This window comes from Loxodonta africana, chromosome 6, assembly GCF_030014295.1.
Source record: "Loxodonta africana isolate mLoxAfr1 chromosome 6, mLoxAfr1.hap2, whole genome shotgun sequence".
Taxonomy (NCBI): domain Eukaryota; kingdom Metazoa; phylum Chordata; class Mammalia; order Proboscidea; family Elephantidae; genus Loxodonta; species Loxodonta africana.
The window spans coordinates 85,063,542-85,087,840 of NC_087347.1; the positions used below are offsets into that span (position 1 = coordinate 85,063,542).

Here is a 24,299-nt window from a genome sequence, read left to right on the forward strand (position 1 = left end):
TAACTGAGAGTATGGGGTCATGAAAAGCAGGGGAGGAGAGAATCTCAAGAAGAAGAAAGCGAGTGCTCAGCTGTGTCAAATGCTGCAGAGAGAGCAAGACCTGCTGGAAATCACTGGACTTGGCGGGAAAATTAACCTCATGTTGGCCAGAGCAGTTTCAGTGGAGCGGTAGAGATGGAAGCCAGATTGAAGTAAGTTTAGGCCTGCATAAAACAGAAGAACAAAACAAAATACAGTTGCTGTCGAGATGATTCTGACTCATGGTGACTTCGTGTTTGTCAAAACAGAACTGCGCTCCATAGGGTTTTCAACAGCTGATTTTCCAGATGTAGATCACCAGGCCTTTCTTCTGAGGTGCCTCTGAGTGGGCACCTAGGGAGTCCTAGGCCTGCATAGAAGGTAAACTAAGAGACGAGATCTTCAGTAAGTCTGGCTGTGACAACAGAGGACAGATAGGATGATGGCTGGTAGGGATTGAGGGAGGTTTAATTTTGTTTTTGGAAGATGACAAATACTTGAGCACGGTTAAGCACTGATGAGAGAAATTAGGAGGCTAAAAGGAGTTGAAGGCATAGAGGAGGGAAGTCCCTGAGAAGTTGGGAGAGGATGGAGTCCACAGCACAGTCGAGGGGACTGATCTCTTACACTGTGATGGGAAAGAATGAAGAAACTATTGATGAAATTTCAGGAATGTTTGTAGATATTAGAGAAGAGAGTAAAATTTTTTTATTTTCTCTATAAAGTGGGGCAAGGTCCTGTGCTAAGTGTGAGGAAATAGTGTATAGTTGGAGGTTTGAAAATAGCAGATAGCATTTGAGCCAGATGCTATGGAAACCCAGAAGGATTTCCACTCAGCATTGAAGGTTCCGTTGAGGTTTAGTTGCCTTGGGCACAGCAGGTGCTCATTAAAATTAACTGATTGACTGACTGACCTCATTTATCAGCTTTTCCACAGATTCTTCACATAATTTAATTAACAAGCAATATATCATATTTAACATGGTTTAAACAGAAATTTACATATAGGATTCATCATTCTCACTGCTTGATTTCATCATATGGAAGACTGTACACATATACACGGAGCACATACAGCCTTCCAGGTACTAGGTAGTGAGTATGCTGGGTACTGAGTATACAGTGATGAGTGAAAGAAAGTAAAAGATTCTGTCTGAACTGTAGCACTCCTTGCTAGCTTAAAGGCTAATATAAAGTCACATTGAGAAACCCAGTTGCCACCCCTCACTCTCCCCATACTCTATAAAATTCCATTTCTTACTCACCATCCAGTAAGAAAAAAAAAAGAAAAAGAAAAACAGAGCCCAGGGCCAGAGAAGCATTAAGAAAGTTTTTTAACTAAATTTGACATTTCAGTAAATCATGAATCAGAAAAGTTCCATAGCTAAGAATAAAATGGAGAAATTAAAGATGTAGCAACATGACAACACCTGCATATTAGCTCAACTTTCAATACCTTCGATAGAACAATAATAATAAGTAAATGGTGCAGCCATTCTGTATGCTTGCTCTACACAGAATTCTCTTTAATCCACAACAGCTCCACCTGCAGAATCCACACAAGAAGAATGAATGAAAAGCTGGCTCTAGTGTGCTTAGAATTGCCTCTTTTATTTCTTTGGTTTTAACTTTTCAGGTCTCACAGGTATCTCTTTCCTGATGAATTTTCCAAAATTAAAGTGAAATTTATTATGTATCTTTTACAACTCATACCCAAAACATGTATACTTGTGCTAAGATTAAATATAACATGTTGGAGAAAATGCCATAAGTATATGAAAGCTGAGAGTTACAAGGGAAGCGATTTGGCAAACTTAGTGTACTTACAAGTACTCCCAGTTCCCCATCTTCAGGGACCACTTTTTAAAAAGGCACAAAAACAAGAAGTTCACAGGATGTCTTTTGTTGAAATTACCATGTCTCAGAAGTCATCCAGACCCTCTTTTTAAAAACAAATGCCACATATTATATGAAAGACTAGTTTTTTCATCCAGAGTATGACTGCTATCAATCCTAATTCAAAATAAAATCTTATAAAAGGCTCTCTAATTCCAGAAACTCGCTTACATATACCATCAATCTAAGCATTCAGGAGATCAATGGATTTGTTCAGTTTCAAAGATTAAAGCGTGAACCATAGCTGAGTTATAGTACAAACTGCATTTTTTAGAAGATTTTTTTTAAAGGTGAAAGACAGAGATCATAGTATGTATGTATCTATATATCATTGTTTTACCAAGATAATTATCCTGAGAGAAAGGATTTGAATGAATGGGATACCCAGTAATTCAATTAGCAAAAAAATAAATAAAACAAGTGTTCCATACTAACCAAATGCAACTGAAAAAGATTATGAAACAAGTATAAAAATCATAGAAATGGTATTTGACTTCACAGACTGAAAATTAAAAAAACAAACTTTATACTTGCACAATGAATTATTTTAAATTTGAGGGCTCAGAAATCTAGTTTTTACTTCTACTTTTTTCAGTAAATGAAAGAAATGTCACCTACTCGGTCAGGTCATGGATTTCAGTTGCAAAAAAACAGTTTGAAATGAGAAAATGTGGTTGAAAAAACATAGTTGCTTCTGTGATTCTGCTCAAAATGTGTGTCAATGTCATACAAATCATTTAAGGGACAATTATTGAAACATAATATCCTTTATAAGCTCATATATGCTTTAAAAACTGGATTAAAAGTATGCTGAACAATATAAAACTCCTTAAGCCATCTTAAACCCTCATGTTAAAGCCAAAAGAATCGAAAAAAATTTTAATGGAAGTATTAATTAAAAACTAACGTTTTATTTTTTTAAGAAATTAAAATCCTGGAAGAAAATACGGAGTTGGAAAATGCTCTAAAAAATATCCAGCTGCCTAAAGAAGAAATTAAGAAACTTGAAGTGGATGAAAATAGTAAGATTTTTAAAAAACTTCTTTTTTATAAATATGAAGTTGAACATTTTACTTGCTTTAAAAAAAAAATTATAGGGTAAATATTACAGTCCAAACTCTACAATATATTAAAGAATCTTAATTAAAACAATCTTACTGTAACAATATTTAGTTCCACTAACATCTTTGATGTTTGTGAATAAGATTGACTTTACGTTTTCCCTAGCTCCATTTCAACACTCTCAATTAATTTTGGAAAGTGTGCCTCTGGAACATACATTAATTCATGTTTTCTAGCTGTTCATAAAGTAGACATAAGATATGCAATAAAAATCTATTTAAAAAAACATTCTTGAGTCATAACAATTTGCTAGATATGAATTGATTTTATGTTGCATATTATTTTAAAAATATTGTCACAAATACTGTGTAATGCAGATTTTCTCGTTTTTTTTTTTTTCTTTCCAAAGCTTTATGGTACAAGATGATCCTTCCCCCTCAATTTGACAGATCAAAGAAGTATCCCCTGCTAATTCAAGTGTATGTAATATTTTCTTTGGTGTAAAAACTATTTACTGAAAATATGTTGGATGAAATACACATTTATGAGATAGAATGAACCATTCTCCTTGGTAACAGTTCATACTGATGCTGTTTTTATATATTCTGCAACTAATCAGAGTAAATAAAATATGGCTATTTAAAATAGATTGAGGAAGTTTTGTGTTTTAGATGGACTTGCTTGCATTTGCTGTGTTGAATTTCCTTTGTATGGCAAATTGCCGAATATGTCAGAATACCTTTGAGAAAGAGAAACTGCAGCCAAAAAAAAAATACTGTAAATCATTTTAACATCTTATGTAATTGACTTAGAAATGAAATAAAGGAATGAAATGCATTCAGCGGAATTGCACCCAAAATCAGTGCTGACCTACACACAATTCGCTTAAAACACCAAGCTTTTTTTTTTTTTTTTTTTTTTAGTATATCTTATGTCTGCTTTTAGCAAGTGGCAGGTGGCAGAAATGACGAAAAACCCACACATATTCCTTGAAATGCCAACCCTAGATGTATCCGTTTTGGGGAATAGGAGAGGCTGTGTCCCAAAACAACTTCCTTATAGCAAACCTCTGGGAAAAGCCTGGACCCTTCTTGATACTGAGCCAATTCTAATGTCATTGTTACTGAAATTTTATTATACAAATGTACTGGGAATTATTAGAGGCAATGCTTGCCCCTGATAGAAAGTTGAGTCTTATAAGGGAATCAGATGTATTATCTTTCTTCCCCCCCCCCCTTAGATATGGTGGTCCCTGCAGTCAGAGTGTAAGGTCTCTATTTGCTGTCAGTTGGATATCTTACCTTGCAAGTAAGGAAGGGATGGTCATTGCCTTGGTGGATGGTCGAGGAACAGCTTTCCAAGGTGATAAACTCCTGTATGCAGTGTATCGAAAACTGGGCACTTATGAAGTTGAGGACCAGATTACAGCTGTCAGGTGAGCGCCTTCGCATTGAAACAGAGTAGATACGCAACAAGTGGCATGCAATCACTTGAGTTTCTCCATTCTTAATGACTTAATTCTTTTGTTCTGTTTTCCTAACTTGGTTCAAAACTATGTTAATCTTAAAGTTATATTTTTGCCCAATATAAGAAAAATTTATTTATAGGAGAGAGCCCATAATTATATAGAAAAATGATTTATAGTGATAAATGACTGTCTTTGGATATGTAAGTCATTTTAATATTCTTTCATTTATTACCATGACTCACAATTGGCAGAAAAGGTAGAATAACTTGTCTAACTCTAGAGATTATCATCAAGAAACCAAAACATCTGAATTTGCTCAAGCAATGTGGATTCTACCTCACAAATTTAGAAATGGCTCAAGATTTCAGGATTTTAGGTGTTAGGCATTTATTGGTGCTTAAACTAGTGGTCAAGTTCAGCTATGTTAGCATGAAACAGTGTTTGCCTGTCTTAATTTGACAACAAAATATTCATCTTACATACTAGAAATTATATTACTAAAACACTTAGAGGAAAGACATATTCATAATCTAAGTACTTTCTTCCAAACTACTTTCTCCACTGCAATTATGGCTCACTCAACTTTTAGTGAAGCATAAAAAATAGTCACCAAAATTGTTGCTTATTTGGAAACACTTTGCAGATTCCTTCTAGATATTTCTGTGTAGTTTCTGTTATTATGATGTGAGTAGGTAAAGTTGAAGAATGTTGTCGTTGTTGTTAGTTGCCATTGAGTTGGATCCAACTCATAGCGACCCTACGTACAACAGAACGGAACACTGCCCGGTCTTGCGCCATGCTCACAATCGTGGCTATGCTTGAGCCCATCATTGCAGCCAAGTTGAAGAATAGTAGTATAGAAATTAAAAAAAAAAGCTAATAGCACTCTCAATCATCGATGTATATACACACATAACAGCTGAAAATCAATCACTGTCATGGCAGAGCAGTTTAGAAAATTTATTAGTACAACTCTTTTATCACCTTAATGCCATTAATAGTTATTGATTTCAGTGCAAAACACATAAAAAACAGGTTGAATTTAACAACTAGGAGCCAGGCCCAGATAACACTCTCCTGTGTTTTTGTCTCTGATCAAAGCAGAAGAGTTTAGACTCACACATAATTATTTTTAAAAACAGAAAAGTAATTTTAACTCATATATTTGCAAATTATTCCTCCATTCTGTGAACAGTCACATACACACATACTTACACACAAAATATGCAATTAAAAACAAAGTTAAATCTGACAAATTGGTAAATATATTATTAAATAACACTATAGTCTGTCTCCATCATTCACACCTAACTTCTAGGAGACTCCATCGTTCTCGTTGATCCAGATTTTGGGCCTTTTAAGTATTAATTTGTTTGGGGGAGCCTTCTGTCTGACAGAGAGGAATAGAAGAGATAGCTCAAAGACTTCACTGAGAAATCAGTTTAGCCTATAAGGACTGCGGTGTGCCTTAATGAGAATATCAACGCAGTTGTCAGAATTGTAGCTCTAATTCCTTAAGGAATTTTTTGGCACTTTGGATATATTTATAGCATGCAGTAGGCACCAAGGACACGTAATCCTTGGACTACATAAAAACACATTTGTAACTCAAGAAGGTATTTTCCAAAGTGAGCAGGGCTAAAGAGTGAGTTGTTTGGTATTAATCAAAAGAAAAAGAAATCATCATCATCATTTAAGCTTACAACCACCAACAAAATAACATTTTTGTGTATTTATTTAATGCCACAAATGCAGTATTCAAATTTAAGAAGAAGAATACCTCAAGAAACAGAATCCAGATCTTCTTACTGTGTTGCTCAGGTGGAATGAAGTTTTAAGCCTGAGCTCCATGTACATGCCTTAATGAAAATCGTTTTCTGATGTTCAACGTATAGGACATAAAGTCACAAATTCTACCAATTTTCACAATAGCACCAATTTGAGTTTGGCTCTTAGAACTGAAGATGAACCAGAGGTGGTCATTGGATAACTTAACCTTCTCTGAGTCATTTTAGGACAGAATCTGAAGAGAGTCTTCCTATAGGGCAGGAATATGTTCACCCATTTACTCAGCCATTTAACAACAACAGATCAAATACTAATATATGCTATTTATTACAGTACACTCTGTATAAAATCATCCCATTTACAATCTCTGCTTTCAATGCACTTACAATCTGGGAAAGAGGACAGGGTTGCTGTTAGATGGATCTTTTTATAAACACGTCCTAGTGAACGCAGAGTGGCTGCATGGCCCTTGTGAAGCACATGTGCCACAGTGGAGATGGCAGTGGGTCAGGCCTTGGTTTTTGCTTGACACATTATTCTTCAAAAGTAAAAGTGATGCCTGGGGACCTGATGCTTTGAGAGAACAAAAACTAAAAACTCCAGATTTATAATGATAATCCTGGGAATGATTCAACCAAATGTCTCCCAAAGAAGTGTTTTAGGAATCAGACACCAAATACCTAACCTAACTTGGGAATTGAGATTATAGTCCCTCTATTGTAATCTTCAAATTTCCCCTCAAGGAATGAAATTTGTCGCCTTGAATCTCCTATAAAATACAACCTGGCTAATTTTTCTATATAGCAAAAGAAAATCATATGTATATATTTGGAAACAATTATGAATATTAATCGGTGCCAATAAATAGATTGAAACTAAGCAAAACAGGAAAAAGAAGCCACACAGCCTCACAACTTTTGTCAACACAAAAAAGAATGTTTCAAAGGAGACACTCGTGTGATCAAAAGCATGAAACTGGGACCTACTTTCTTCAGACTTCTCTGGAAACTGTACATTATGCGAAGACCATAAGACTTCAGGGGTTTTAGGTCCAACTCTGCTCATTTGGGGGTACCTTAGGCATTTTTTACATTTTCACAACCTTTTGAAATTTTACATAACTTGAGGATTAGCGATGGGGAAGAATCACGTGAGGAAATATCATTATCATGCTGTTATAGACAGTATCAATAAAATCATTTCTAAAATACAACAATGATTCATCACTAGGATTCCCAAATGACCTTGGCCTACATCATTTTTTCTGATAGAATTGTTGTGAGGTTCAGTCCAGCCTCCAAAATTAGAAAAACATCCTTTTTGTGAGTTACTAACGTTCTGTTGATTTAACCACATTATCACCACTATTTATGCCCTCCTGGAAGCTCTTCAGAATTTGAAGGTGAATTTTATAGAGCCCTGTTGGTCTCAAAGTGCTCCGATTATCTAGCTAACCTTTAACCTCGTCCTGCCACATTAAGTGTTAATGTTTCATTTCCATGTTAACTATTGAACTATCATTTCCTGTAAATGCCGTCCTTTCAGAATAAACCTAGGAAGGGAGCTGTTGAGAATTTCCTGTTCCCATGTATCACCTGTTATTTGCTTTTTACTCCTGATGCACGTCAGTGCGATTGCTAGCTTCTGGGAGATCATAAAATCAGGACAGATTTTATGACCCAGCACTGTCTTTGAGCATTAGTGGCAAGATTTTTTTTTTTTTTTTTTAAACAAGGAGCGTGAACCTTTTCATTTGGTGTTGAAATTTGTGGAGGGATGGCTGAAGTGCAGCAAACTTGCTGTGCATTTTCTCTGGTTTATCATGAGCAACATCTACACAGGTAGCAACTTTCCGTTTGCTGCTGCAGTTCTTCCCAATAGACTCTTCAGTGTCCCTCAGAATCAGTGTCGGGTAAGCTGTGACTAACGGGGCCTCTTCCCATCTGTTTGTCCCGGGCATTTGCCCAATTCTTCTGTGCATCTGAAACGTGCAAGCTGAATCAATGCAACAAGCAAAATGGTTGCTGTGAAATTCTTTTAAGAAACTACACTCTTCAACTCATGAAAATTACTCAGTCCTAATTCCACAGAAGAGTGAGAAAGGGCATTAACAATAATCCAAGGGAATTAAAAAAATTAGTATTTTTGGAAGGGCTATGTGTCTTACTTTGGTCTCCTTCCCATTGCTGTGGCTTCTGCAATCACTTACCCAGTTTGCATATTTCTGCCACTGCTTCTATTTCTTTGAGATTTTCTTGAGTTTTTATCAAGTCATACCCAAAGTAAATCATAGTTGCTCCAGAACACCAACCCTCACTGGGGCATGGTTTAAGCAGTGGCATCACTAGGGGGTTCAGGCGGTGTGGAACGCACCAGGTGACACTGTCAGATTGAGTGACATCAGGATGACTGTCTATAAAATTTTTGTGCAGTGTTCCAGCAGTTTATTTTTTAAAATATATCCCTATAGTTAGCTATAACAGCAAAAAAAAATTTCATAAGCCCAACTTACATGTATCAGTATACTTACAAGGCTTCAATTTTATGCTAATTTATTTTTTGAACCTTCTAATACGCTCCGGTCAGAGCCGTGATTATTAGTCAATTACAACGATGCTTTGACTCACGAGGTTTGGTCTGCAGGCACTACAAGCACACACCTTTGTTCTTGTTGCTACCTGTGTTTTTATAGTCATTGATTTTGTCAAGTCTTCTGGTAATTAACCTGTGGAAGCGGGTGACACCATGAGCTACCACACTGGGTGACACCAAGCCTAGTGATGCCACTGGGTATAAGGTAGCCTGAAACACTCTCGTTTTGTGCCAGCTTTGCAAAGCTGTGTTTTCCGAGGGCTTTCCATGACTTTTTAAAGGTTGCCTTTCAGCATAGGCCCTTGCTCCAAAGGTAAAATTTATTTTTAAAATAGTTTGTAAATGGATGCTGTCTCTGGTGGGGTGAAAAGGAATCATTTCCATGCACGTACAGTAACGGTATGTCCTTACAAAATGGTCTGTAAAAGATAGATATAGTTGTCCATACCATGCTGAGTTGAGGGTGTCTAAGTATGAAATTGGAGAGGAATGGATATTTATCTCAAGTATGACAAAAAATGAAATGATGATTAGCATTAATATTTAAGCAAAGTAATAAGAAATTAATAAAATTAAAAACAGCAACGGCGAAAACTTTATTTCCAAAGGCTGGGAATTTGAAAATTTGGATCTAGTCATAATTGTGAATAACTTCTGTGTTACAAACTTTTTTTTTTTTTTTTATGAGCCAGTCTCTTGACCTCTCTGAGTTGCAGGTAACTTACCATAAAATTAGGATACTAGGCCTTACAACCCTGAAAGTCCTACTCAGGAAATATATAATAGAGCCTAAGAGGATCCTTTTCTCCATTGTAGAAAACATTATAATATTCACCAATTATTTGTAAATGCAGCCTTCTTATGCATGTGCTTAAACAAAGGAAATGTAGCATTTCTATTGAAACTTTGAATTAAATATACTTGCGTAATGAAGTAAATGTCATGTGTACACACTTAAAATTCTACAAATTTGTTTCTTTTACTTTAGAAAATTCATAGAAATGGGTTTCATTGATGAAAAAAGAATAGCCATATGGGGCTGGGTGAGTTGTTTTATATTTTTTATGCCTGTTATTCGGTTCGGCAATCATAATTTTCTAAAGTGGTCGCTTATAAGGTTTTTCATGAAATGTTAATGTTTCAACATAATTTAATCTGTCAGTGGAAACAGTCAATTTGGATAATTTGGGCTTCAAAGTTGTGGTTTTAAGTTTGTTCCTTTTGTTCAATCATTTAGTTTCTTCTCTATATAGCAAATTATAATTCATATTTTTACTTAATTTTTGGTAAGAGACTATAGCATACTGATCTATATTCCTCATCAAATTAAAAAAAAATTTTTTTTTATTAAAACAGGTTTAATTCCCCCTTGTAATTTCAGAGTTAAATACATACCTCTTATTGTATATTTTACTTTTATGAAAAGTCAGGCTGACGTTTGGAGTTACAGGAACTTTTAGAATATAACTTCCCTAGTACCTTTTTTTTTTTTTTAATACCTAGAGTCGACTCGATGGCAACGGGTTTTTAGTACCTAGAGTAGCTCAGTCATGTCTTGGCTGTTTGAGCTATATGTATGTATAGTTGCTAGGTGCCGTTCAGTTGGTTCCAACTCATAGTGACCCTATGTACAATAGAATGAACAGTGCCTGGTCCTGCACCACGGTCACAATCATTGTTATGCTTGAGCTCATTGTTGTACCACTGTGTCAATACATCTTGTGGAGGGTCTTCATCTTTTTTGCTGACCCTCTACTTTACCAAGCATGATGTCCTTCTCCAGGGACTGGTCCCTCCTGAAAACATGTCCAAAGTACGTGAGATGAAGTCTCGCCATTCTCGCTTCTAAGGAGCATTCTAGCTGTACTTCTTCCAAGACAGATTTGTTCATTCTTCTGGCAGTCCATGGTATATTCAATATTCTTTGCCAACACTGCAATTCAAAAGCATCAATTCTTCTTAGGTTTTCCTTATTCCTTGTCCAGCTTTCACATGCCTATGAGGCCACTGAAAATACTATAGCTTAGAGCAGGCGCACCTTATTCCCCAAAGTGACATCTTTGCTTTGTAACACCTGAAAGAGGTCTTTTGCAGCAGATTTGCCTGACGAAATGCATTGTTTGATTTCCTGACTGCTACTTCCATGGGCGTTGTCGGTGAATCCAAGTAAAAGCAAATCCTTGACAATATCAATGCTTTCTCCATTTATCATGATGTTGCTTATTGGTCCAGTCGTGAGGATTTTTGTTTCCTTTATGTTGAGGAGTAATCCATACTGAAGGCTTTCATCCTTGACCTTCATCAGCGAGTGCTTCAAGTCCTCTTCACTTTCAGCAAGCAAGGTAGTGTCATCTGCATAACGCAGGTTGTTAATAAGTCTTCCACCAACTCTGGTGCCACATTCTTCATCACATAGTCCAGCTTCTCAGACTGTTTGCTCAGCATACAAATTGAATAAGTATGGTGAAAGGATACAACCCTGATGCACATATTTTCTGATTTTAAGCCATGCAGCATCTCCTTGTCCTGTTTGAACAACTGCCTATTGGTCTATGTTCCAGCTCCGCATGGATTTGAAGTGCTGACCTTTTGGTTAGCAGCTGAGCTCTTAACCGCTGCACCACATAAGTTATATATAGTATATATGTGTGTGTGTGTGTGTATAGTATATGCATGTGTGTGTGTGTGTATATTTGCAATCAAGTTCTTTTACCAGAGCTAATTTCAATTTGTGCTAACTAGAGAGAAGTATTATTCAGCTTCCTAGTTTTTTAGTTACAGATCATGGAGATAATTTTCTATGTTTCAGGAGCTGTGCAGATTTGAAAATGCATTTTAAAAGAAGTGGCAAAACTTATTAGGCATGGGCACTAAGGTCACTGGAAAGTGTACAGAAATACTGGAAAGATTGCAGAGTTGCCCATTATAAATTATCATAATTATCCTTCCAAGAAATTTCCTAGTTCACTTTTTGGTCTGAATTTGTACATTTGCAAGTCAATTTGCAGCCGTTTGTGCTCGGTTTGTTTTTCTTGGCTGTTTTCTCAGAGAGCGGCCTGCACAAATGGAGGGAATGAAACCCAATATTGAAGAGAATCTGCAGTGTTTGGCCCAGCTCTCAGCTCAGTGACCAGATGAAGAGCTGTTGTGAATTTGGGGAAAGTTGTTACTTCAAGCCATTTGGTCCTTCTTAAAACTATCGAATGTTAAATATCTAAACAGAATGGAATTCAAATGGGTGGAAATAAATGAAATATTTTTATAGTGAAATATTTCAGATAAGAACTTCCATACCATCCATGAAATTCCTCAAAGTAAATCTTTGAAAGATTCAAATTTTAAGATAAACATTTACATAAAATCATTAACATTTTTCTTAGAGTTATGCTTTTCTTTTACTACAGGCTTTGAAATAACCATAAAATGGAATGTTTTATTTCATTTCTTAAACATTCTAGGTATTAATTGAATAGTATTGAGAATCGTCTATATGGGATGATGTACAAAACCCACTCATCACCCTAAAATACCTTCCTTATCAGCCTGAAATTCTTCAACAAGAGATTCTTACCACCTGTAATTATGCAAGTCCTCTGGAACGAATAGGCTATTAGTCCTCTTTTCTTGCTTACTTTCCAACATGGCAATTGGGTGGTAGACCCTAAGAGCATATGCAGGAAAAGAAAGTAATAGCGGGCTGCCAATGGAAATAAAATCTGAACAGCTCACAAATCAGCAGAGTTACCAGAATATGGAAAAATTCCTTAATTGTATACTGCTTTTATCAGGTCTTTGGGTTTAAGATCAATCTAGATTTATTAATCCATCTGTAGGATCACTGACTTATTTATTCTTTTATTCATGGAGTAAACCTTTATTATATCTCAACTAGGTCTTGTGCTAGGTTCTTTAGGGGATGAAAGATGCGTTAATATATAGCTCTGGCCCCCTTGTGGAGAAAACAGCAAAAAAGCAATGGCTCAGCAATGTACAAGGTGCTAAAATAGATGTAACTTGCTGAGAAGAACACCAGAGAGAAGAGCGGTTAATTCCAACTGTGAGAGTTAAGACAGGATTCAGAAATGAGGTAGCATTTGAGCATTTGAGATAGTTTAGTAGCAGGGCACTCTAGGGAGAGTGAAGACCATATTGCCCAGATCCTGAGGTAAAAAAGAGCATGGCTTGCACGGGGACTCTGAGTTAGTTAGGAATGCCTGAAACTTCAGAAGCCTATACGATAGAGTGAGAAGGGTGTAGGAAATGAGTCTGAGTAGGTAGGTAGGAGCCAGATAACAGGGCTTTTTCGGCTATATAAAAGAGAGTGGACTTTATCCATGGCTCTGTGACACCTTTCTCTTTTCATTCTCCTATGTCTGTACCCTGGCGACGTAGTGGTTAAATGCTACGGCTGCTAACCAAAGGGTCAGCAGTTCGAATCCACCAGGCGCTCCTTGGAAACTCTATGGGGCAGTTCTACTCTGTCCTGTAGGGTCGCTATGAGTCGGAATCAACTCGACGGCACTGGGTTTGGTTTTGGTTTGGTATGACTGTACGATCATTACGTTATCTCCCTCCCCCTAACTCCCCTTCTTTCCTACATTCTTTAAATGTTGGTGTTTTGCTGGGTCTGGCCTTGACCCTCATTGCTCTTTACTTCCTTGGACAAACTAATGTGGTTTCCAGGATGATACGGACTGCCACATCCCCGACACTAGCCCCCACCTCTCTTCTGAGCACCACGTTTCATAGGTCTACCAGTCGTCTTCCTAAATGTCTTACAGGGGCTTCTCAAGCTTAACTTGCCCCAAGCCAATTTTGTTATGCCAGTTGTCATTGAGTCAACTCTGACTTCTGGTGACTCCATGTGTGTCAAAGTAGAACTCTGCTCCATACGGTTTTCCATGACTGATTTTTCAGAAATAGATCAGCAGGCCTTTCTTCCAAGGCTCCTCTGGGTGGACTACAACTTCCAGCCTTTAGGTTAGTAGCTGAGTGAGTTAACAATTCATACCACCCAGGGACTCCAAGCTTGCTATAACCTACCTGAAAACAAGTCTTCATCTTGATTAAGGGCCTCACCAGGTACTTAGTCACTTAATTGAGAAGACTGAGCTATTTTCAACTTCCTTTCTAATTCAAACATTCCATTGGTCAGTAAATTCTGTCAATTCTACCTTCAAACATCTAAATCTGTTCTCACCATTTCCACTAACATTGCCTTAGTTCAGGTTTAGATCAGAGCTTCTCATACTTTACCTTACTTAAGAATCACTCATAGAGCTTGTTAAACCATAGCTTCCAGGCTTCACCATCAGAGACTCTGACTCAGTACTCTGAGGTGGAGCCCAAGAGTTTGCATTTTACCAAGATCCCAGGTAATGCTGATGCTTTTGGTCCGTGGACCATAGTTTGGGTAACCAAGAATCCAAAACCCGTTGCTGTGGCATCAATTCCAACTCATAGGGGCCCTCTAGGACAGGGCAGAACTGCCCCATAAAGTTTCCAAGGCTGTAAATCTTTACAGAAGCAGACTGGCACATCTTTTTCCTATGGAGCAGCTAGTGGGTTTGAACCACCAACCTTCTGGTTAGCAGTTGAACACTTAACCAATGCCCCACCACGGCTCCTTGGAGTTTGGATAGCACTGATTTAAACATTCCAGTTGCTTCTTAATTGGCCTCCCTGCATTAGCCTCACAAGCTCCAGTGCTGCTAACAAAGTCATCTTTCCAAATCACAATTCTTTATAGACGTTCTAGGGCTCCACATTGTTTTTAAGATATAGCTCAAGGGCTTTCTTTTTTTTTTTTTTTTTTTTGCATGCAAGGCACTTGGCAATCAGGCCCCAATGTACCGTTCTAGTCTCATCTCTCTCCACGTTTCCCCATGAGTTATTTAACTTATGTCTGTGTTTTCTTGTTCCCAGGCTTTTGTATCTGTGGTTCTCTGCTTGCAATGCCTATCCTCTTCTCCCAGCCACCTCCTTTTCCCCACTGCCAAAAGGAAATCTCCTACTTGTTCTGAAATACCCAACTGGTTTATCACTTTCTTTGTGCTCCAATAGCTCTTTAGGAATTACCACATTTTATCTTGCCTACTAGTTTCTCCCGTAAGAATGTAAACACATCAAAGGAATAGATTGCATCTTTTTTTTTTTTTTTTTTTTGCTTTATCAAATGTTTGGCATGACACTTGGCCAAATCAGGCCAAGTTTAAATAGAATTTAACTCTATAAGCAAGTATTTTCCCCAAATCTGCTCCATTACTACCCAGATATTTTTCAGGAACAGTTTTATGTTCTAATAAGCTTGATAAATCATGTATTCTATATAATAGTGTATATAGGCTCTAGGAAAGACTAGTATAGAAACCTGTTAAATTTTATTCAACACAGTACTACCAAAAAGTATTTGACTCCACAATTCATTATTGCTCCTTCACCCCAAAACACATGTTAATGATATTTTCAAGGACATCTCTTTAGGAAGTGCTCTTGAAGTCAACAGGAAGTAGAATTGGTATCTTAGAAATATCATCTTGGCTGCAGAGTGGAGGACAGACTGAGGTGGGGAAGGGCATGGGGCCAACGGGTTGGGGGGGCAGTCATACTGGGAACAAATACCAAGGGTCTGAATTTAGGCAGAGAAGTAGGAGTTGGGAAGAGGTCATAGCTTTAAGTGCTCTTTTAATAACTATAATAAGCAGAGACCTATGGGAAGTTGGGAATGGAAAAGAGGAAGACATTGGGAATGATTATGAGAGTTATTTTGCTGTTATTATGTTCCATATCAGGGAAGAAAGCATCTGTTCCCGTGAAGGATTAGGCACTTTAATAGTTTCTTAAATACACTGTATCCAACTAGACAAAATTGTTTTTGAGGTCAATTGGTCAATAATCTGCAAATCCTACATTTCCATCCACTATCCGGATCAAGAAGAGAGGAGGAGGCTTTTTTTGTTTTTGTTTTTAATCCTCCTCTTTCATTTTGCCAGTTTATACAACAAAAGTCCAATAACCTTGCTTTTAGGTGCTTATTAAATATCCACTGTGCACCTGTTTATGACAGTGGTTCTTAACCAGAGGTGATTTCGCTCCTTGGAGGATATTCGGCAATATCTAGGCACAATTTTAGTTGTCACACTGGGGCTGGGGAGGGAGCTACTGGGCATCTAGAAGTGAGGGATGCTGCTAAACTTCCAATGCACAGGACAGCCCCCACAATGAAGAATTATCCAGCCCAAAATGTCAATAGTGCCGGAGCTGAGGAGCCCTGGTTTATGCAATGAAGAATACAAGCAATTCTGACAATTGAAGAGAAGTGAGGGTTTTGCCTAAATTATTAGAATAACAGTCTCATTTATGGGCTTTGCTTTGTTAATATAGGCCTAGCCAGGTGGTGTTGAATAAGCATTAGTTCATGATTTAATCTTAGTTCCTTTCTCTTCCAGTGACTAATTATAAGCAATTTGAATTGCTATGTGTGATCAACGATGTAAAAGTAGGACAAATGCACCTCTAATGAGACTATATTAGACTCTGAACTTAAAATTCCACAAAGAGGTTGCCCTAGGGGAGGGATGTAGAAGAAAGGGCATGGCTGTCAGAGCCAGCTGTCCTGGGTCTGAGTCCTGGCCTACTAACTCCATAACTATGTCAGTTCACCTGAGCCCTGTCTCCTCATTATGAAATGTAGCTATACTTCCCTCACTGAGACACTGTAAGGATGAGTTAATAGGAGAGTCATTTATTTTACTCCTACTGTGTGTCAGGCCCTATCCTAAGTGCTAAGAATACGTCAGTTAACAAGACAGACAAAAATCTCTACCCTTATGGAGTTGGAAATGGGTAAGGAAGAGGAAATAAGCAAGATAAATAAGTAAAATATCTAGGATGCAACACTATGATAAGTGCTATGGAGAGAAAAAAGGGGTGGTGGTACAAGGTTTGCTGTGATCTGAAATTGGATGGACAGGGAAGGCTTCCCTGAGAAGGTGACATTTGAGGCTCGAAGAGGTGAGGAAAGGAACAGTCCAGATTTCTGGGGAAAGAGCATTCCAGGTAGAAGGTCACAACACCAGCAAAAGTCCTGAAGCTAGATTGTGCCTGGAGAGTTCAATGTTCAAAGGCCATCAACAGCCAATGAGCAAGGGGGGCACTGTGATGCAGGAGTAGGGCACGGATTGTAAGGGATGACAAAGACCATTGCAATCATTTTGATCACACAAATGTGAGCTAGTTATTATTATTGCCTGAAGGTAAAATGTTCTCTTGTGCATTATGGCACACATAAGAGTGTTTCATAAACCCTCCTTCAAAATTCTGTGCCCTTCTAAGGATGTTTTTAAAGATACCCTTCATTTAAACAAAATGGCAAGGCGTCTAAGTGCAAAGGACAAGATTCGAGAATTCTCATGGCCAATCTGCTCCGTGGGTTCTTTTCTCACAGAAGCCACCCACTCTGCCTGGGAGCCCCACCCATGGGGGACAGAAAAAAGTCAACTTGGGTTTGTTGTTGTTCTTTTTCTCTTCATTTCTACAATAGGAATAGCTCTCTTCCAAGCTGCCTGAGAATTTAAAGTACACCTTCCTCTGTTGTTCTGCTGCCCGAATAGCTTTTTCTCTTCTCCATAGAGACAATTTGTATTCATCCTGAAAACATGAATGTTTGATTTAAATCCAGCACTATCACCTGATCACAGAGTAAATGCAGACTAACAGTGCTGAAGATTTTGAACAGAAACATTCAAAACCCTTATTTCTACATGCAGATACTGTCAACTTCATGCTGCAGGAAAGAGAGAAGCAGGACTCAGCATTGTTATCTGGGGTGCACATGCTTCTCCAATAAACAGTCATAACTTTTCAAAAGGAGCTAGGCTTCCTCTATGTCATTGGAACCTAGAATTAAGAAGGAAGGAAACACCTTCCATTTCATTAATATTTGTTGATAACCTACTAATCAGAACAATTATTTTTATATTTTAAGTCTAAGTTTGAACCTAGTAGAGAATTTTCACTCACCAAAACAATTTTCAAAGCCAAATGTTTCTCCTATTTTTAAAATATATTTTCACCTATTAAAACATATTTTAGTTCTCCTCCAATTATAATAAAAAGAGGACATGGTATAATTCAAGCTGCCTCTTTTTTTCCCTGTAGTCAGGAGTCCTTAATAAAATTCCCCAGAACTGGAAACACAAAACTGTAAGCTAGTTAGAGAGTTCTTTGTTTAACTGTTGAATTTAACAAGATTGTTTAGCTTACTTCTCTCATTCCACCAGAAATAGGTATTTCATGAGTAAAGCCAACCACCCGTTTCCATCACCCTGTCTGTCTGTCTCTAAGTCTATCTCTGTCTTTATCTCTCACACACTCTTTCTCCCTCTCTAAATACTGACTTTCTATGGCAAAGGGTGATAGAATCTGTTCTGACCTGAGGGAAGTGATTCCCAGGAATGTGTTGCTATAAGAGGCTAAAAACAAGGGATATCCTTAGTTGGAGAGTCACACTGTCCGCTTATGATATAGAAACATCCCTATGTTGGGACAAGAGCAAACCTGAGAACCACTTCCTAATCCAGCTCACACATTTTTTGGTCCATGTCCCAGAACATTGTTTACAGGTTTCCAGGAGAAGTATCTCTCTCCCAGCATGCATTTCCAGGGAAGATGCAGCCTTATTGTGATACTCTGTTCATTTCTCTGTATTTAAGAAAAATTTTCTAATTTCCAAGTGACATAGACAGCATGCATTTCTGTTATCCAGATCACATTTCTGAATCACCTGTTAATTCCTCGAGAGAGGGAAATCTATGAAAATTAAATCTACTTCTGACTCTTCAATTTGTATCCCCTTTTGTACTCCTTTGCTTTTCTATTAAATTTATGACTTTTCTTCCTTTGACCTTCTATGTCAGAAATCCTCAAAACAGAATATGTAATGCCACATTATACACAAACTCTGGCCAGGTCTTAAGCTATTCAGAAGTTTCCTATGTCCACCCCTTACTGTTTTATCATGAAAATATATAAGTAAATACATAATACAAGTTCTGCTTCACAGGACTCTTGCATCTTGGGAATAACTTGTTCTGCACATTTCTTTCAAGTAAAATCCTGCTTTTGTTCTAGCAAGGACCCATTTGAAAATATAGAAAAACGGAGAAACATTAGCAGAAAAAATGCAATTACACACTTGCTCCTGTCTCTTCAACTGCTCCTACCATGTTTTGCTGCTATTGTTGCTATTGTGTGCTGTAGAGTCGACTCCGAATCATAGCGACCCAATGTGACAGAGTAGAACTCCCCCCACAGGGTTCCCAAGACTGTAATCTTTATGGAAACAGATTGCTACATCTTCTCCTGAGAGTGGCTAGTGGGTTCGAACCACCAACCTTTCAGTTAGCAGCAGAGCTCGTAACCATTGTACCACCAGGGCTCCTTTGTAACATATCAGGGTAAAATCACTGTTATGTCTGGTGGGGCTTACTGCTGGGATGCAAGATAGCAATTTAATACACTTTTTTTTAAGTCAGAGTCTACACAACAGCACCTGGTTTGGTTGGAGTCCCGAGTGGCGCACATGGTTAACATGCTCAGCTGCTAACAAAAGGTTGGAAGATTGAGTTCACTCAGATGCACCTTGGGAGAAAGGCCTGGTGATCACCTAGGGGGCACAGTTCTACTCTGACACACAGGGGGTTACCATGTGAGTCAGTTGACTTGATAGCAACTATGGTTTTTGTTTGTTTTTTCTGTTACCGCCCCACCCCACCCCCCTTCCAGGTCCCATATGCCCTTATTAGGAGGAGAGTTGCTATAAAAATTTGGAGGAGAGCTTAGGCAGGTAAATCAGAGGCTGACTTGTAACAATTTCTCTACAGTCCTATGGAGGTTATGTTTCATCGCTGGCCCTTGCATCCGGAACCGGTCTTTTCAAATGTGGAATAGCAGTGGCTCCAGTCTCTAGCTGGGAATACTACGGTATGGAAACATTTCATAAATGTTGCCGTGAAAACATTTAACACAGAATTACTCTATACTTGAGGTTGCTAGGAAAACAAATTGTGCGGTAAAATTCACCCCAGCATCACTGGGGAAAATATAATCTGTAAATGAGGTTGTTTATATGATTCATTATAATCACATTGTAACAACCCAAGACATTTTGAACAGTTAGGAAGGGCTCTCCCATAACCCAGTAAATCCTATTCTCTCCCAGAAATCTTGTGCCCCTGCTGAGCCAAATCTTTGAAATCAGAGCTAAAGTCTGTGTTTTTGCAGGCACACCGTTACAGTCATACTGGCTCTTAAGCATATTTTATTCAAATTCAGGCCCGGGGCCAAGCAATTCACCTCCACACCACGCAGTACGCAGCTGCCAGCTCCACTGCTCCAAGAATCAGAAAAACAAAAAATTTCCTTGAGAATTACACCTCCCTCCTGTATGTGCCTATTTTTATGATTAAAATCGATGCAAGATGGATTATTGGACATAACCCTAATAATTGTACAAAAATAAGCCTTTGTAGAGCCTCTTCTCTGTATTGGGATAGTAATGGGATATTTATGACTTGTGAAGAATCTTTATTCAGAAAAAAAAAGTGGAAGGGGGAGGATTTGGGGGACATATTTCTATCCCAGATGAATTAAGACACCAGTAAAAGTACTAGAGGAGTTCCTGGTGGTGCAAATGGCTAAGCGCTCGACTACTAACAGAAAGGTTGGCAGTTTAAACCCATTCAGAGGCTCCTCAGAAGACAGGCCTGGCTATCAGCTTCCAGAAAGTCACAGACTTCAAAACCCTATGGAGCAGTTCTACTCTGCACACACGGGGTTGCCATTAGCCGGAACTGACTCAATGTCAACTAACAACAGCAGCAACAAATAGACTAGAGATTCTGCATTTGGGATTTATTTAAAAATATAATGAGGTCATTCTACAAGGTTGCTTTCCTACCTTAATGTTCCTCCTGCCCTCCACTGAAGAGTTCTGGGTAGAAGTAAAGAAGCTTAAGACCGTTCTTTCTGACATTAGTTGCCCGTTTCCGAAATCTCTTCCTCTGTTCTCTCTCTAGCCCTATTGAGGCAAATTGCAGAGATGAAAGACATTCTAACCCTCAGAATGATTTTGGTGGAGCACTGCAGGAAAGTGAAAGGTGGAACCTGCTTCAATAGTACCACATGGGCATATTGAGGAGCAGTTATTAAACCGGGAGCTTTTATTGGTTAATGACACTATCACATACAAACAACCTATTCTTATATATTTTATAGCATCTATCTACACTGAGCGATTCATGGGTCTCCCAACAAAGGATGATAATCTTGAGCACTATAAAGTAAGTATTTTCTATTTTTTTTAGGCCATTAATCTTTTTTCAAATGTGCTAAAGATTTCTAAAGCAGTCAGTCAGAGTTGACAGTTTTAATTCTGGGTCCCTAAGCAAATACGATGATCTTTTGTTAACTGGAAAACACCTTAGGAAGGAGTTTTCTCCTTTTGGATTCTATTCTTTCTTTCACTGTCTCCCGTTCCCTAACCTCCCTTTCCCCATCCTCCTCCCCACCCCCAACTCCTACACAGCTTGAGCAGGTGTCATTTATGCCTAAGGTCTCACTCATATGTAACATATGACACATAAACTTTCAGTTCTTCAAACTCAGAATCAGATAGAAGTAATGCAAATGATGATGAAAATGTGTTGCTCTGACTCTTAAATATTTATCAACCAAAGCAATACATAATTTCAGTACTGGTGCTAAGTCCATTGCACAATGATTTAACTAGTTTTCTATTAGAACTTGCAGCAACTAAAATGTTAATTTTTTCTCTTTTCCAGAATTCAACTGTGATGGCAAGAGCAGAATATTTCAGAAATGTAGACTATCTTCTCATCCACGGAACAGCAGATGGTGAGGTTTAAGCAAGACTCTTACACATAAAAATACTGAGCCAGCATCACTTTGTTTAAGAAACATTAAGCATCCTCCTATGCCTATGCTCGGGGTCAGTACCTAAGAGTCAGGGACATTTCCATAAAAGAGTGTGATTACTCACTGCTGACAATGTCAACGGCATGACTAGATAACTGGTGGTGTTCATTTCCAGGCAGTGCATTGTCACCCCGCTTTGTGGCATTTAGCGGCACTTTAACTCTCTCTCTCTCTCTGTTTCAGATAATGTGCACTTTCAAAACTCGGCACAGATCGCTAAAGCGTTGGTTAACGCACAGGTGGATTTCCAGGCAATGGTACGTGATCTCCTTTCACTCACACTCGCAGCCTTCAGACCCCCGAGCCTGAAGGAGGAAGTGGATTTCTTTATTTCAGTAAAACCTGGTGAAGAGGCTGCAGGGTAGAGTAGACAGAACATTACCAAGCCAAGCTCGCATCTTTCATTAACTCCCTGAGGGATCCTAGGCAAGTCATTCCACCTCTCAGGATCTCAGTTGAGTTATATATATAACAAAGAGGTCCATGAGATCAGATGATCCCGCTCCAACACCCAATAGATCTGTAGATCCTACAGTGTAGCTGGGTGCTTAGAATTGCTGCCAGACCTGGATGGGAGTCCGAGAGCAGCTGGAAGGATTCTGCTTATTCAATAAGAAACAATTGCAGAATGTCATCAGGGACCTCAATGGCCCCCGTAGTGAGGCAGCGTAACGAAGGGTGAGACAATCTTTTCTTCTCCATATTCTCAGTGCCTGGCCCATCACAGAAGCTCAGATATTTACTAACCAAATAAATTACTGTGTAAATGTAAAATCCAGGTTACATGAGGAATACGAAATGGAAACAGAAGAAAATAAGGCGAAGGCCAAGGCAAAGGAGATAGGCAGCCCCTCTTAGTTACATTTTCCCCTCTTCGGTGGGCATAAATTCTCCTTCCATTGCCCTTACAGTGAACAAAAATAAAAGACAAACCTGTTGCCGTAAAGTTAATTCTGACTCATAGCGATGCTATGGGACAGAGTAGAACTGCCCCTTAGGGTTTCCAAGGGGCAGCTGGTGGATTTGAACTGCCAACCTTTTGGTTAGCAACCAAGCTCTTAACCTTATACTGAACAAGAACCCAAAAATGGTGACCCCCATTTTTGGAATTTTTTTTTTTTTAATTTACAAAGGGTAAGCTGAGATTTTTTTGACAGTTTTTATTGTGACCCCAAAGTAAATGCAACTTAGTAAGTATATAGTAAAAATTTGCATCATGATCATTGGCCATCTTTATTCAGTGAAAAAAAAAAATATTACTGGCATCTCACCAACAATAAAGTTTAAATTTATAATGCTATCTTCCCTTTTTTTTTACACTGCTATTTTTAACTCCTATGAAGGGTGTTTATGGTTATATATGTTGTGAGTTTTCTGCAACCGAGAGGAATTAGATTCTCAGGCTAAAACCTCATGGAATGTTTGAGCTAGAAGGCCTTCAGGGAAAATCACATCCAGCCCCCTGGTTGTTCAAATGAGGACACCAAGCTCCAGAGAAGCAAAGTAGCAGACCCAACATGCCCGTTCGGGAATCCGTGCCTCCTGATCCCCCAGAACGCTGTGAAATCTCAGCCACAGAGATAGAAAACATCAACTTAAAGAATATGAAATCTAGTGAGGCTTAAGATAGGGTCTTTAAATCTTCCCGTTCTAAACACTTACATGTAAATTGCTTTCTCTTATTGATTCAAGTCTGCTTAGATAGAATTTTTCCATAATATCAGGTAAGTCGTCAGGTCTTGAGAGCAATGAGAAAGTCGAAGCTGGATGCATTTCGTGGCTGCAGGAATAAAACAAGTGTCTTTCCTTTGTGTTTCAGTGGTACTCTGACCAGAACCATGGCATATCCGGCCTGTCCACGAACCACTTATACACCCACATGACCCACTTCCTAAAGCAATGCTTTTCTTCCTCAGACTAAAAATGATACAGATACAGACCTGTATCACAGTCTTGAAACTTCATGTAAATGCCTCAGACTGTTCGCTTGTTTTACTCTTTATGCTGTTGAAATGTCGGTATAAACAAAAAAATGAAGGTTGTTTGAAAGGTTGGTAAAAGAAAATTAGGAAGACTCAGATGTTCGACCTAAATATTGTTTACATTTCTCGGTACTCTGTGAAAGAAAAGGGAGCCAGACGTTTTGCTCTGGATACAGTGTTTTCTCACCTGTTTGTTTAAGGGGAAAAAATAAAGTCAGAAGTTAAAGTGCTATCATTTTGTCTGTGTTCATTGATTTCAGTTTCTAGGTTGGTTCCCCACTCCCCCCACCCCATTCCCAAAAAGAAGTGCTAGGGGAGAACATGAATAATATTAGGGCGGTCTGGAAGGAGAAGAATCCAAAAGCAGTTCTGAATTTCCGTAATTAGAATTCCGAATGCTGGAATGGCTCAGAAAAGCATTGTTCAGGAAATGCAAGGAATCCAGCTGGAGATGAATGCTGTAGAGACACCCTGATGTTTGCACCCTATGGAGAATT

General features: G+C 38.4%; 1 protein-coding gene across 1 annotated transcript in view; it reads left to right on the forward strand.

Moving 5' to 3' along the window:
* Positions 1-24,058, forward strand: part of FAP (fibroblast activation protein alpha) — a 91,859-nt gene extending 67,801 nt beyond the window's left edge. Inside the window, exons 18-26 of the mRNA XM_003405998.4 lie at positions 2,838-2,936; positions 3,386-3,455; positions 4,217-4,411; positions 9,813-9,867; positions 19,708-19,807; positions 21,101-21,165; positions 21,667-21,739; positions 22,004-22,077; positions 23,640-24,058. Of these exons, the coding sequence (XP_003406046.2) occupies positions 2,838-2,936; positions 3,386-3,455; positions 4,217-4,411; positions 9,813-9,867; positions 19,708-19,807; positions 21,101-21,165; positions 21,667-21,739; positions 22,004-22,077; positions 23,640-23,741 (833 nt within the window). The 3' untranslated portion in view covers positions 23,742-24,058. The remainder of the gene's footprint in view (positions 1-2,837; positions 2,937-3,385; positions 3,456-4,216; positions 4,412-9,812; positions 9,868-19,707; positions 19,808-21,100; positions 21,166-21,666; positions 21,740-22,003; positions 22,078-23,639) is intronic.
* Positions 24,059-24,299: the final 241 nt, after the last annotated feature.